Consider the following 13,726-nt stretch of genomic DNA (forward strand, 5'->3'; position numbering starts at 1 on the left):
CACATAAAAAAGGGGCAGTCTAGGGATATTCCCAGGTGGGGCCAGCGCTCATGCATGTAAGTTGCTAATTTAAAAGACACTTATGCACGTACATTTGCCAATTGTGTATTTTTACACCTGCTAATTATCTAGCATTAAGTGATAATAAATGCATTTATTATGTAGTACTGTCTGGGTGGGAGATCTGGGGGAATTTCAAGCTCAATGATCTGAAGAAAGACTGGGTGAACTGGTGGACTAATTGGTAAACTGGTTATTTTCATTTATTTATTTATTTTAAAATTGGCCGACTTACATGCGTAAATTGGGATTATGTAAGTCCAATTTTACTTTTGCATGTAAAATATACATGTGTATATTTTTAAAATAGCTGGGAAAAATACGTGTTCAGTGCATCGAATATACGCACCCATAAGCATACATCCGTGCGTATGATGTAGGGTAGAGATACATGTATTTTATAAAATCGCCTTTATATCATAAACACCTTATAAAATACTTGCCTAGATCTGCTTGCAGCCATATATATGCATATATGTTTCCGCACACATTTGCTTGAAAGTTATCCACCCTATTTGTACCTGAGGCAATGGAGGTTGAAGTGACTTGCCCAAGGTCACAAGGATGTTAGCGAGATTTGAACCCTAGCTTCCTTGGTTCGCAACCTGCTGCTCTAACTTCACTGTTGGCTGGATTAAAGCCTCCGTAGAAAACAGAGGCATAAATCTCTGCAGGTACTTTTTTCTTGGGCAACTTTTAAAGGGAAAGTACATGTGTACGCACCCTTTGAGAATTAGTGCAAAATCTGCAGGTAAAAGAAACCATGGTCTTTGCAACTACCCACATAGTTTAGAAAATTGTGCCATAATTAATTATCCCTGAAGATCTGTCGATTAGGTATGCTGATTTATAAAGGAACGGTCTCACAAACTGCAAAGCATAATCATAAAGTTTTTTACCTTGTCTTTTAGGACTGTTGATAATGTTTAGATATTTTTGATGACTTTGAACATAGCACTTAAAATTTCAAGGGGAATGAATGGGGGGCATAACCTCACCCCAGTGTGCCTGTCCTGCATGGGCAGGGCCATAAACTTATTTGTACTCTCCTTAGGGCAGGGACCCAGGCTAGCGTTAGACACTGTCTCTTTTCTTCCCAAGGTGTGGGTCCTTTGTTGGATGGGGGGAAAGTTACCTTTCAAGGCCTGAGTGCTAAGGATGTCTTTGGTAGGTCTGTGTATCCCTGGGAGAGAAGTATCCCATAAGAAAGTTCACACTGTGGGCCCATTGTGCAAAACCCATTCCAGTCTCTGAGGTAGTATCCAAAATTAAAGTTTACTTGCGGACAGTAATAGTGTAGTGGTACAATTCACTCTGAATAAGTTCCACAGATAAGGTCAACTTGATTACAGTTCCTTCATTCAATCTTTGCAAGATATATTTTCACTGGGATCCCGGTTATCTCCACCCTCCGGGGTGTGGAAGAGTGAAGGCCTTGGGTAGAGCAAGTGCCCCTTTTCAGGTGACAGGGATCTCCTTCAACCCTGGATGAAAATAGGCAAACCAGTCTTGCCACAGAAAGATGCAAATCCTTTCTGTCTCCCCAGGGGCAAAGACTCCTGTGTGTGGTGTCCTCGGTGTTCTCAATTCATTTATTACTCACAGTTTGTAGTTCTGTAAAATATTGATTTTAAAAGCCCTAGACATGCCTAAACCGGGAGATATGTGTATGCCTCAGGCTGGTGCGCGCTGCGCAGATTTTAAAAAGCGCACAAGTATGTGCGTATCTTGCACACACAAATCAAAAAGGTTTAAAAAGGGGCGGGGCGGGGTCTGGGTGGAGCATGGGCAGGACATGGGAAGGACATGGGAGTTCCAGGAAGTTACCTTGAAATGTGCACAAGCCGGGGTCCCCTACCGCATAACTTTACTTCTGCTATGGATGGTGTGCAAGTATTAAAATATAAAAAGCTAGGGTTTTAAGGGTCAGGGTTAAAAGGGTAAAAGAGAGGCTAAATAACAGGGGGCATTAGGAAATCCGATCTGTTAACTGGATGAACTGGGAGCGAACAGGGAAAAACGACCGTTGTGTCGGCGCATGTTGTTTTTAAAATCCCCCCACTTACGCGGTAGAGTCGGCATTTGTGTGCACTTATAAAATTGTACGTACATGTACACGTCTACAGCTGATGTTATACCATGTGTGCATCCACACACACACGTTAGAAAATGGTCGTGTCCACTGGCACAAGCTGGCATACGCGCGTACATGTACGCCCACATGGCTGTTGGAAAATTTCCGTCCCCGACTTTCTTGGTGCTTGGATCCCTTATGGGAGGAATTTAGCTGGAATAGCAGCACCTGACGTTTCCTTCAGGAAGGAAGGAAGGGGCAGCCAAACAATTCCTCTTGAGTCTCTTCCCTTGTAAAACAATTTAACACCAGAGGGTCCTGGCACTGGGTCACCACCTCCTCCGTCTTCATCGAGGTGTAGAAGAGCAGGGCTTCCCTAAGCTGAGCAGCCCCAAAATCTGGGTTCCCCAATCCCTGAGTCCAGGTACCACAAAGGGTCTCACCAGGCTTCCTACCACGAAAATGTAAGCAGACTGAAAAGGGCAGTAGACTGAAAGGGAATCCTCCGACCCCTGGTCAGATTCCACAGGCTAGGTTAGCCTGCTTCCTCTGATTGGGCTTGAAAAACAACAAAGGCTAAGCTCCTGCACTACCTCCTAATTTCATAAAACCCATAAAAGACTGCCTGCAGACTCTCTTTAGGGAGCTGCTTAAAAAAACCTCTCAGGGGGACGGCCATTCCAGACCCCTGAAAGGGAGAGCAGGCTTCATTTGAATGGTATCCTACCCCTTACAAACCTGCACTGCTCTTACTTGAAAAAGGACTTGAAAGCAGGCTGAAAGAGATCCCAGGGCTTATTGGTAACCAAAAATGGATATCGGTCACGTGACAATAGAACCTGATTTGCTAAGACTTTTCATGCATTCCATATCTATGAAGGAAAAAAAAGCTTAGCATCAGGCTCACAATGATGATCAAAGCCAGCAATACAAACAAATAGAATGCTTTGGACAGTCCAAAAAATACCACCAGCCTATATGATTAAAGTCTGGCTTTAATGATGTAATGTTACTTCACATAAAAGAGATTGTTTTCTAATTACTATGAACTAAATCTTCTAAATTTTAGATCAATAAAACAAATGCTTTGTCGTGTCTGTAATCTTTCTTCTAGCATTAGGAAAAGGGACAGATCTAGAGAAGGCGTTTGCTACTGTAGCCCTGGTTTACAATTCCTTCACCGGCGATGATGGAAAACTTAGCAAAGCTGAGGCCTTTGACCTGATACAGACTCAGTTTCAGAACTTTATACAGGTAAGGATTATTATATTCTTGTGGGACAAAGGAATATCAATTAAATCTTTTATGAAAATTAGAAATGAACATATTCCCTTTGACAGCAGTGCACATTTATAAGCTAATGAAATATTCTTGAAAAATGTTATATAGCAGAGGTCCCCAAACCTGGTCTAGTAATTCCACAGCCAGTCGGTTTTTCCGGATATCCACCATGAATATACTGTATATAAGATACATTGGCATATAATGGGTCTCTAGCATTTTTCAGATGCATATTTTCAGATACATATTCATGGTGGAATTCCTGAAATCTAACCTGGCTGTTGGGTTCACCAAAACAGATTTGGGAAGCCCTGTTATACAGAGTAAAGTAAATGTGATTTAACTATCTGTCTTCATGGAAAATTCCTCTGCATTGCTCTGTGGTTTACTTCTTTATGAACTAAGCCAGTCCTTGCAAAGTTAATGCATTTTCAATGTGCAGCATGCTTTCCATCACCTGTTCTGGAACCTTGCAAATCCTAAGTGGGATTTAATGAGTATGTAAATGAAATTTTGATAGATTGGTTACCTGGTTTTTATTCATATCTGCTTCCATATGATGCAAAGGGCAGGATATTAAAATGGATACAATTATGAATGTGTGATTCCCTGACTGGTGCTATGCAGAAGATAAGAAGTGGGGCTTAGGGAATTGAAATGATTCAGAGTTGGTTCATCTATCCCTTACCGCCAATGTGCAGCAGCCAGTTCCATAGGGAGATCTTAATTCGCTTTTTGTATTCCGTCAAATGAAAATGATGGAATGGTAGTGACCAGTGAAAAAGAAAGCAGACTAAGCAGTACAAAACATCCCAAACATAGGGTTCTATTTATTGAGCTGCAATCTGCATAATCCTGCATTACTAGTATATAAGTCCCATTGCCAGTAATGGCAGCCATGGTAAATAGCGTGCCTTACCACGTGTTGCTGGTTAGAAAACAGACCTCATAGAATTAAAAAGAGATTTTGAGTCACCCGGTGTTCCCGAGTTGTATTTACTTCATTGATTGTATGTGCTTGAAAATCTAATAAAACAGATTTAAGCATAAAAAGAGATCTTGACCTAAATTTCAGTAAGGATGTGTGTTATTGGCACTCATATTCCCATGTAACAAATATTTCAGATTAAATTGCAGTATGTGCCATAGGAAATCACAGACTGAATTACTAAGCTTTGTTTCCCTTAGAAACCAAAAAAGCCTTAGTGCAGTGGCATTCACTTCCAGTCCTCGAGGGCTGCAAATGAGTCAGGTTTTCAAGATATCTCTAATGAATATGCATGATATAGATTTGCATTCAATCCCTTATGGGAGGAATTCAGCTGGAATAGCAGCACCTGATGTTTCCTTCAGGAAGGAAGGAAGGGGCAGCCAAACAATTCCTCCTGAGTCTCTTCCCTTGTAAAACAATTCAACACCAGAGGGTCCTGGCACTGGGTCACCACCTCCTCTGACCTCTTCAAGGTGTAGAAGAGCAGGTCTTCCCTAAGTTGGGCAGACTTGAAATCAGGTGTAGAAGAGTAGGGCTTCCCTAAGCTGAACAGCCCCAAAATCAGGGTTATCCAATCCCTGAGTCCAGATAGTACAAAGGGTCTCACCAGGCCTCCTACCACAAAAATGTAGGGAAATACTAGGCAGTCTAGGCCGCCTAAAGCACCAACAGGGCAGCGGCGATGTCATCTCCTTCCATGTAGGCCAGAAGACGAAATAGTAGGCTGGACCACTGTGTGTGTGCAAGAGCATGCATGTGTATATATGGGAGAGTATGTGCAACAACCCCTCCTCTCCCCCTTCTAATCCATGACAATCTCAGGGCATCTGGAAATCAAAAGTTCCCAGGTATGGAAAACAGTGGACGTTTTTTAATTTTTATTTATTTATTTTATTTATTTTGAGTTTTTCTATACCGGCATTCACGATGGGAATCGCATCATGCCGGTTTACAATTAACAATTCTTATTCATGTTAATTATTGGGTGTTATTTGATGTCTGCTGTTTTTAAATTTTATTGGTGTTTGAAAAATGTTTATATGAGTTTTTAATTATTGGTAGGGGCCTTCATTCACAATTTTTATTTTTTTTTTTCCTGAGAATTTCAATGTAATAACAAAAAAAAAAAAACCAGTGAAAAAATGATTTTTCCACTGTTTTTTCTCCTTGTTATATCATTCATTTTTTCATTGATTTATTTTTGTTATAACATTGAAATTCCCAGGACAAAATAATAATAAAAACTGAAAACAAAGGTCCCTAATTAATGAATGTTATTCTATTTGTCAGTTGTTTGACATACTCGTCTTGTTAGTATGCATTTACTATTATAGTTGATGGCCCGCGCCATTTTTAAAGATGGCGCCAGCCATCCAGTGCTCCCTCCATGTGACAGGGGCTGGCCAATGGCACAGATACCCTGTCACATGGTAAGGGCAAAGGGCCATCGGCGCCATTTTGATTAGTGGCAGCCGACGGCCCGGGAGTGGGAGATCGCTCCCGGGACCCCCACTGGGCCACCAGGTACCTGTAAAAAGTTTTTGGGGGGGTCGGGAGGGTGGGGGAAGCTAAGGGATTAGTTTTAAAGGGTCAGGGTGGGTTTAGGGGTTATTTTTGTGTGCTGATTTTCTCGCCCTCCCCCAAAACGATATGAGAACCCCAAGAACAATTTCGTGGGGTTTTCCTATTGGTTTTGGGGAGCTCCCAATTTCTGATGATTTTGAAAATATCGTACGATATTTTCAGTCGTCATAAATATGATTCACATCCCTATGGCTGGACCTAATGACGACATCGGGGCCTGTTCTGTGGCCCTCCTCCAGCTTCTGAGCTTCACCGATGGCTGCAGGTTGCTGTCCAGGGTCCTGCTCCTCCTAGGGGACAAGCCCACGGCTCTCTTCCCTATTTAAAGGGACAGTGAGGGTGCGGTCCCTTGGACCCTACCTGTAAGCTCCTCCCAGGGAGTTAACTCTTAGCCAGTTGCCACTTTCACTCTGCCTTGGAATCGGGTCGTTCTACAGCTCCTTGTCCAGTGCTTGCTCTGGATCCCATGTCCTGGTTGATCACACCCTGGGACTACCGTTCCGTCTGGCATCTGCTTCCACGGTGGCTGGGGTCCAAGTCCGGAAGAACACTTGCTCAGGTCAATCCCTTGCCAGGTTGTCACTCAGGTGTCTCCTGTTCCAAGTGCCTTCAGTTCCAATGTCCTTGTGTCTTCAGTGTCTCCTATGTCTCCGGTTTCCTCGTCTCTCCTTCCAAGGTAGTACCCCCGGACTGTCTTCTCGGTACTGACCTTTTGCCTGTTCTTCGAACATCCTTGCCTGCCACCTGCCCGGACCTTTGCCTGTGACCTGACTACACTGATTGCTTTCTGGAACCCAACCTTGCCTTGGCTAACTATTCTGGACTGATCTCATGGTTCTGACCCTTGCTTTTCTTTTGGACTCTCCTTGCTGGCCTCCTGTGACCTCAGGCCTTCCTCCTTGGACAACGACCATGCACCCTTGTGGTAGTGGGCACTCCTCTGAACTATCTGTTCTGAGACCCTGCGAGGCCCACCTAGACCATCTCCTCCTGTACTCTGCCTCCTGGTGGCAGGCGCCCTCCGGGTCCATCCGGAGGGCCGTTCCAACCCTGCCCCAGACCAAGGGTCCACTTCATGCGCAACAATTTTGTCCTTTTTTAATATAACATATTATTATGCATAATTTTTTAATTGTGTGTATGTTGGGGGGGGGGGCAAGCACAAGGCTGTAAAGTTTGTCTAGATCACCTAATACATTTGCACCAGCCCTGAATACAATTAAGCAATCTGCATACAAATAGCTCTCACGCATATCCTGAAATCCTAACACATCTGTGGCCCTCAAGGGCTGGAAGTGAATTAGGCCCTAAGTATTTTTGTTGCAGTACTGAGCATATTACAGGGCCTTTGTACAATAAATCAAAAGCAGAAAAAAAAGACCTAATAATAAGATGACAGGGAGGTTAAGAAAGGACTTGGCATACAAAGGATAAAATAATTCAATTAAAACCATATTATTCTGTTCTGCAATTGAAAAGGAAACAATCAATTTCATTAGACTTTTATGAGCTCCTCATTAGACTACAGATTATAGGTAAAGGGGATTTTAAAAAAAAACCCTTTATTTCAGATTTAAAAGACCAATTTTCATTGGCTGACGAGCACGGAGCTGATGTACAAACATCCCACAAATAGGAGCTAAATGTGTAACTCTCTGCGTCTAAAATGAATAATTTACACCTATGCCCACAGCAGACTTGGCTTTCTTGACTTTTTGAAATGGTGTAATGAAAAATCACCAAGGTTCAAGTTACAGACTTGGAAAGCTACTGTTTGGTACTGTGCAAGGTAGTAGTTAGAGAAATGACTGCTAGAATGTTCTCTCTCCAGTGCATGCCTCTTTCCTCACAGCTGCCTCTCCTCACAGCCTCATCATCTTTGGAAGCTTTACGACTATTTTGTTTCTATACAGAGAGCCTTAGGCTTACACAGCTCTTCTGTCAATGTTACAGTGGGGAGCAATAAACAGAAAGGCATCCATTTTCAAAAAATGCTCAAGGTCAAAATTAGATACCAAAATTTAGGTGGATTTTCAGTCAAATTTATGGACCTAAATATTCATCTGAATATTTACCTAAATTAAACAATCTAAACTTAGGGATGTAAATTTAGATCTGTAATTCATTTGCCTAGATTTAGGCATCTAATCGACTGATTCAGTGAAGCATTTCTCCCTTTCTGTGTCCATGGGAAAATGCCTTGATGAATCAGGTCCTAAGTTAGGTGTCTAGGGGCAGATTTTCAAAGTCCTACGCATGTAAATCCATAGGATTTATGCGTATGGGGGGGTTACGCGTGCCAGGCCTCTTTTATAAAGGCCCAGCGATGCGCATAAAGCCCGGGATGCGTCTGTCCTGGGGTTTCGAAAAAGGGGCAGGGAGGGGGCGGAGGCAGGCGCAAGAGGTAAGTTAAAGAAATGGGGGGGTTAGAATAGGGCTACGGGTTGGGAAGGTTAGGGGAAGGGGTAGGAAGGATAGAGTAGGGGAAAGGGAACGGGTGAAGGCCGTGGGCGTCGGCACGCGCAAGATGCACTAGTGTGCACCCTCTTGTGTGCACCGACCCCCAATTTTTATAACATGCACGCACCTGTGCGCATGTTATAAAATCGGGCATCCATGTGTGCGCGCCAGGTAGCACGCGCACATGGACGCCTGCGCGTATCTTTTAAAATTTAACCCCTAGTGCTGAAAATCAGTGCTAAGTACCTACAATTTTTCTCCAGCCTAACTCTACTTCTGTAGCTACCCACTTTTTAGGCTCCTAAATTCAGTTATTCAGACCTAGTCAATTTTCAAAGAGGCTGATTTAGGTCCCTGACTTCCAAAGTTAGGCACCTAAACCCTTTGAAAATCGACCCCATAAAGTTTAATTTTGAAAAGGGTATTTTCATATGTACCGAATTAGAGAAACCGTTTTTGAAAATGGGATCCATGCTACCCAGTCTTAGCATAAAAAACAGTTTCATGGTGAAGGCAGCATTTTTAAATACATATTTTAAACTGTTGTGCTGCGCTTTGATGTTTTGTATGAGAAGCTTGTTATTAGAATTTTGCTAAAGAAATAAATTTGCAGGTATCTTGTTAACCTAAATTTGGAAGGATTTTGGTTTTTCAGTATCACAACATCTAAAATCTGTTCCCAACCAACATTTAACTAAATCTCTGGTTACAAGTTGATCTTATTCTCTTATTTCTGTCGCAAGAGGTTTTCAGGCACCATACTATTGGGTAGTGGGGATGAAATAATTTACCATTTATGCAGCTTTTGTAGTTGTATACTGTATACCCCCTCCTCACCACAATTAGCAACTTATTAATGAAGGTCTGTGAGACTCCTTATTTTAAGACCACTCATTTGCCTTTTTAATTGGTTGGCCTAACAGCCAACCACCTTACCTCAATCAGAAACATGCTGAACCACCTAAAACTATGCCTCAACATGAATAAAACTGAATGCATCCTCATTGAAAGAAACAACACAGGACAAATAACCCCACTGCCGTCCCTACAAATTGACAACACTAACATCCAACTGAAGAGCAATACTAAGGACCTCGGTATTTGGATCAATAACTAAATCACAAAAAGAACATCGCAACAAAACCAAAGGCTTTTATAAACTTCACATACTTAAACATCTAAAACCACTTCTTCACCAACAAGAATTCAGAACCGTCCTGCAATCCCTTATATTTACCAGCATCGACTACTGCAACTCGCTCCTGACTGGCCTTCCCAAATCTGCCTTAAAACCTCTCCAACTATTACAGAATGCCGCAGCCAGTGTTCTAACCGGCAAGAAAAAATCGGACCACATCTCACCTGTTCTGAGAAGTCTGCACTGGCTACCAGTCGAACAAAGAATCAAGTTCAAGACTTTAATAATCTTACACAATGCAATTCACAGAACAGAGAACAGCGCCCTCGATAACATGATCCAGATACACAAACCACAATGCACAAGAACAACCAGCAAACTGCACCTAGCCATACCCCCTCTTCCTTCAGCTAAGCTTTCCAACACTAGGAAGAGAGCCTTCTCCATTGCAGGTCCGAAAGCATGGAACTCCTTACCAGACGACTTAAGCACACTCAGCGACATCAAATCATTCAAAAAGGAGCTCAAAACTTGGTTATTCAGACAAACATTCCCAGATGGTGTTGGCTAAACTGACTGTCTACACACCAAAGACTCGTTGACGTACACGAGCTCATACCCAAAATATGCACTCACACTTGATTGTTCACTGTACTACCTATCCATAGATGTCTGTATACTGTTATCCCTGTTCAATTTGACTGTATATAGAAAGGGTTTTTTGGCGTTCACCTAATAAATTCAATAAGTTCTCGGTTAAAATTGTTAATTTTCTGTAATAAGTTGTTAAACTGTAAACCAGGGTGAAGGCATCTTGCTATACCTCGGTATATAAAAGGTACCAAATAAATAAATAAATACCAAATAAATTTATCATTACATTTATTTTCTTCCTACCCATAATTACAGTAGAAACATTAAAATACAGTAAAATAATATAATCAGTACCCATCAGGGCCCACATACAATGGCTTCCATCCAAATTAAAAAGAATAGTATTTTAAAACATGCAACAGAAAGTAGATCATCCAAGAGAGCCAGAAAGCATCCCAACCAAAGTCTGAGGCCTGGCTTTACATTGTTTCCTGAAGGATAGGTAAGTCCCCATCATATTCCAATCCTTTTGGGATGGTGTTCCACAAAATAGAACCTACACATGAAAAAAAAATTATTTTCTTAGGGCCGGATTTTAAAAGCTCTACACGCGTAAGTCCGTAGGGGGGGTTACGCGCACTGGGCCTATTTTAAAAAGGCCCGGCAACGCACATAAAGCCCCGGTACGCATGTAAGTCTCGGGACTTGCAAAAAGGGGTGGTCCAGGGGTGGAGCGATCTGGGGGCGGAGCAGTCCGGGGATGAGGAGGTCCGGGGGCGGGGCCAGAGGCCTCCGACACGCGGCCATTGCTGCTGTGCCGGAGGATCGTGTGCCAGCAGGCTGCTGGTGTGCGCAACCTGCGCCTGCCTCCAGGCAGGCGCAAAAGGTTAGATACAAATTTGGGGGGGTTAGAGTAGGGCTAGGGGGGGAAAGGTTAGTGGAAGGGGTGGGAAGGTTAGGTTAGGTTAAGTTAGGGGGAAAAGAACGGGGGAAGCCTGCGGGCGTCGGCGCGCACAAGGTGCACTAGTGTGCACCCCCTTGCGTGTGCCGACCCTTGATTTTATAACTTGCATGTGCCTGCTCGCACAAGTTATAAAATCTGGCATACATCTGTGCGCGCCGGTTAGCACGCGCACATGTACACCCACGCGCAGGTCTTAAAATTTACCCCTTAGTATCACATAGTCTAATATCCTTCATAGAAGGCATACACAACATGCATGCCTTCTATTCTTGTAGTGATGTCTGCAAGAATTGTGTTGGGCTATATTTCTGCATTCATTCTCTAAGATAGTCTGGACGGTCAAAAGTGAGTGTCTTGAACACTAAGAACAAGATCGTAAATCTAATTCTACAGGACACTGACAGCCAAGGTAATTCCTGCAGTGATCTTGTACATGGTATCTGGGTTCTAGAACCAAAAGGATCTGAGCAGCAATATTTTGTAAGAGCTACAGCCTACTCAGTTGTATTTTATTTACAGAGCTATTGCCAGAGATATGTGAAATGAAAATTTGAAAATTTCTTAAAATAAGTCTTATCCCGGTAGTATGTGTTGCTATCTAGTTATCATGTCTTTACATTTTTTTTAGCCTTTTTACTATTTTCTAAAATATTTTTATGGAAATTTGCATTAAAATGTTTTAGAAAATAGTAAAAAGGCTAAAAAAACTGTCAAGTTTCATTGCATATAAAAGAAAGTGTATAATTTTATACACACCGAGGAGAGGTGTTGCAGGGGGCAGAGTTGGGATGGAGTTGCAATTTCTGACCATATTTTTTTATTTTAAAAACTCTGTGCAGAAGTTATGCTGCAGAAGTTGCACCCTGCTTGGAGCAAATATAATTTTGTGCAGTGTAATTTGTGCTTGGGCTTGGCCAATTACCCAAGGATTTTCAAAGTGAACTTATGCACATGAATTCACTTTGAAAATACTCAGTGAAGTCTGCGCATAGACTTTATTGCTATGTTGGCTGTTATAAAATTGCTTTCTCGAAGGCCACAATATGTCAAACTGATTTATGTTTACAACTCTGGAGTAGCAGTGAAGATGTAAAAACTTAATCTCCAAAGACACACAGAGGCCTCAGAAGGGTGGATCAATCCAGTTGTTTCAATCTGCCTATGTTTGCTGTTGTACCACTATTCAAAACATGTTTAGAATTTTCAGTTCCTGTTTTTCATATTCTGACAGGGTCCCTTTAACACTGGAACTGTTGAGCTTTACTATGCTGCTCACAAATTAAAAGACCACACACATGGAAGTGTTCTGACAGTCAAGGGATGCTCATGGTATTCCACAATGGTTTCATTGAGATCCATTAGTACAGGGGTGGGCAACTCTAGTTCTTGAGCACCACAAACAGGCTAGGTTTTCAGGATATCCACAATGAATATGCATGAGATAGATTTGCATATAATGGAGACAGTGCATAGAAATCTATCTCATGCATATTCATTGTGGATATCCTGAAAACCAGACTTGTTTGTGTCTCTCGAGGACCAGAGTTGGCCACTTCTGCATTCGTATATAATATACCCATCTCTTGAACTGCTCACTTAACTCTTCACTCACTTATCTCTTCCCTTGTTTGCGGTTTCACATACATTGCTAGCTCTTCTAGGCTGGAATCAGTTAATGCATTCAGTATGTAAAACGTATTCCGTTACTGCTCTTAGCTGCTTCTTAAAGACCCATCTCTGTTCACCATTATTGCTATGTAATAACGTCTTTCACTGCTACTCTTCTGCAAACAATTACTTGATCCTTGGAACATAACAGTTACCAAAAGTTAATTGATAAAAATAACAAAGGAGAAAAACTTGAGAGGAAACAGAATTCCAAATTTGGTGGTGAGCAAAGAAGCAAAATACAGAAGTTAAGGGGTAGATTTTAAAAGACCTACATGCATAAATCCCGGGGATTTACATGCGTTGGTGACCTTACGCGCGCTGGGCCAATTTTCAAAGGCCCGGCCACGCACGTAAAGCCCAGGGACACGTGAAAGTCCCAGGGCTTTGGGAAAGGGGCGGGGCTAGAGGCGTCCGGCACAGTGGCAGGGTGCTGGCACGTGCAACCTGTGCCTGCCCCGAGGCAGGCACAAAAGGTAAAATAAATATATTGGGGGGGGGGGGGCTAGGTTAGGGCTAGGGGGCAGGTAGGTTAGGGGAAGAGAGGTTAGTGTAGGGGGTTGGGAAGTTCCCTCCCAGTCCGCTCCGAAATTGGAGTGGACTGGGAGGGAACTGAGGAAGGCCGCAGGCGTCAGTACGCGCAGGATGCACAAGTGTGCACCCCCTTGCATGCGCCGACCACCGATTTTATAACATGTGCGCACCTGGGCGCACATGTTATAAAATCGGGCGTGCATGTGTGGCACTGGGTAGCGTGCGAACATGGACACGTGCGCACATCTTTGAAAATCTACCCCTAAGCGTTTAAGATAAGAATCGTCCTTTTAAGAAAATTGAACTCATACAAAAGAGGAGAAATAGAATGGACAAGAATTAAGGGAAGATAGCTCATAAGGGCACATTCAGGGAGAA

General features: G+C 42.7%; 1 protein-coding gene across 1 annotated transcript in view; it reads left to right on the top strand.

The window, feature by feature from the left end:
• The window catches only part of SNTN (sentan, cilia apical structure protein), a 32,568-nt gene that overhangs the window by 15,957 nt on the left and 2,885 nt on the right, over window positions 1–13,726 (top strand). The window contains exon 4 of the mRNA XM_029601013.1: window positions 3,249–3,388. Within this exon, the coding sequence (XP_029456873.1) occupies window positions 3,249–3,388 (140 nt within the window). The remainder of the gene's footprint in view (window positions 1–3,248; window positions 3,389–13,726) is intronic.

Source organism: Rhinatrema bivittatum, chromosome 4 (assembly GCF_901001135.1).
Source record: "Rhinatrema bivittatum chromosome 4, aRhiBiv1.1, whole genome shotgun sequence".
Classification (NCBI taxonomy): domain Eukaryota; kingdom Metazoa; phylum Chordata; class Amphibia; order Gymnophiona; family Rhinatrematidae; genus Rhinatrema; species Rhinatrema bivittatum.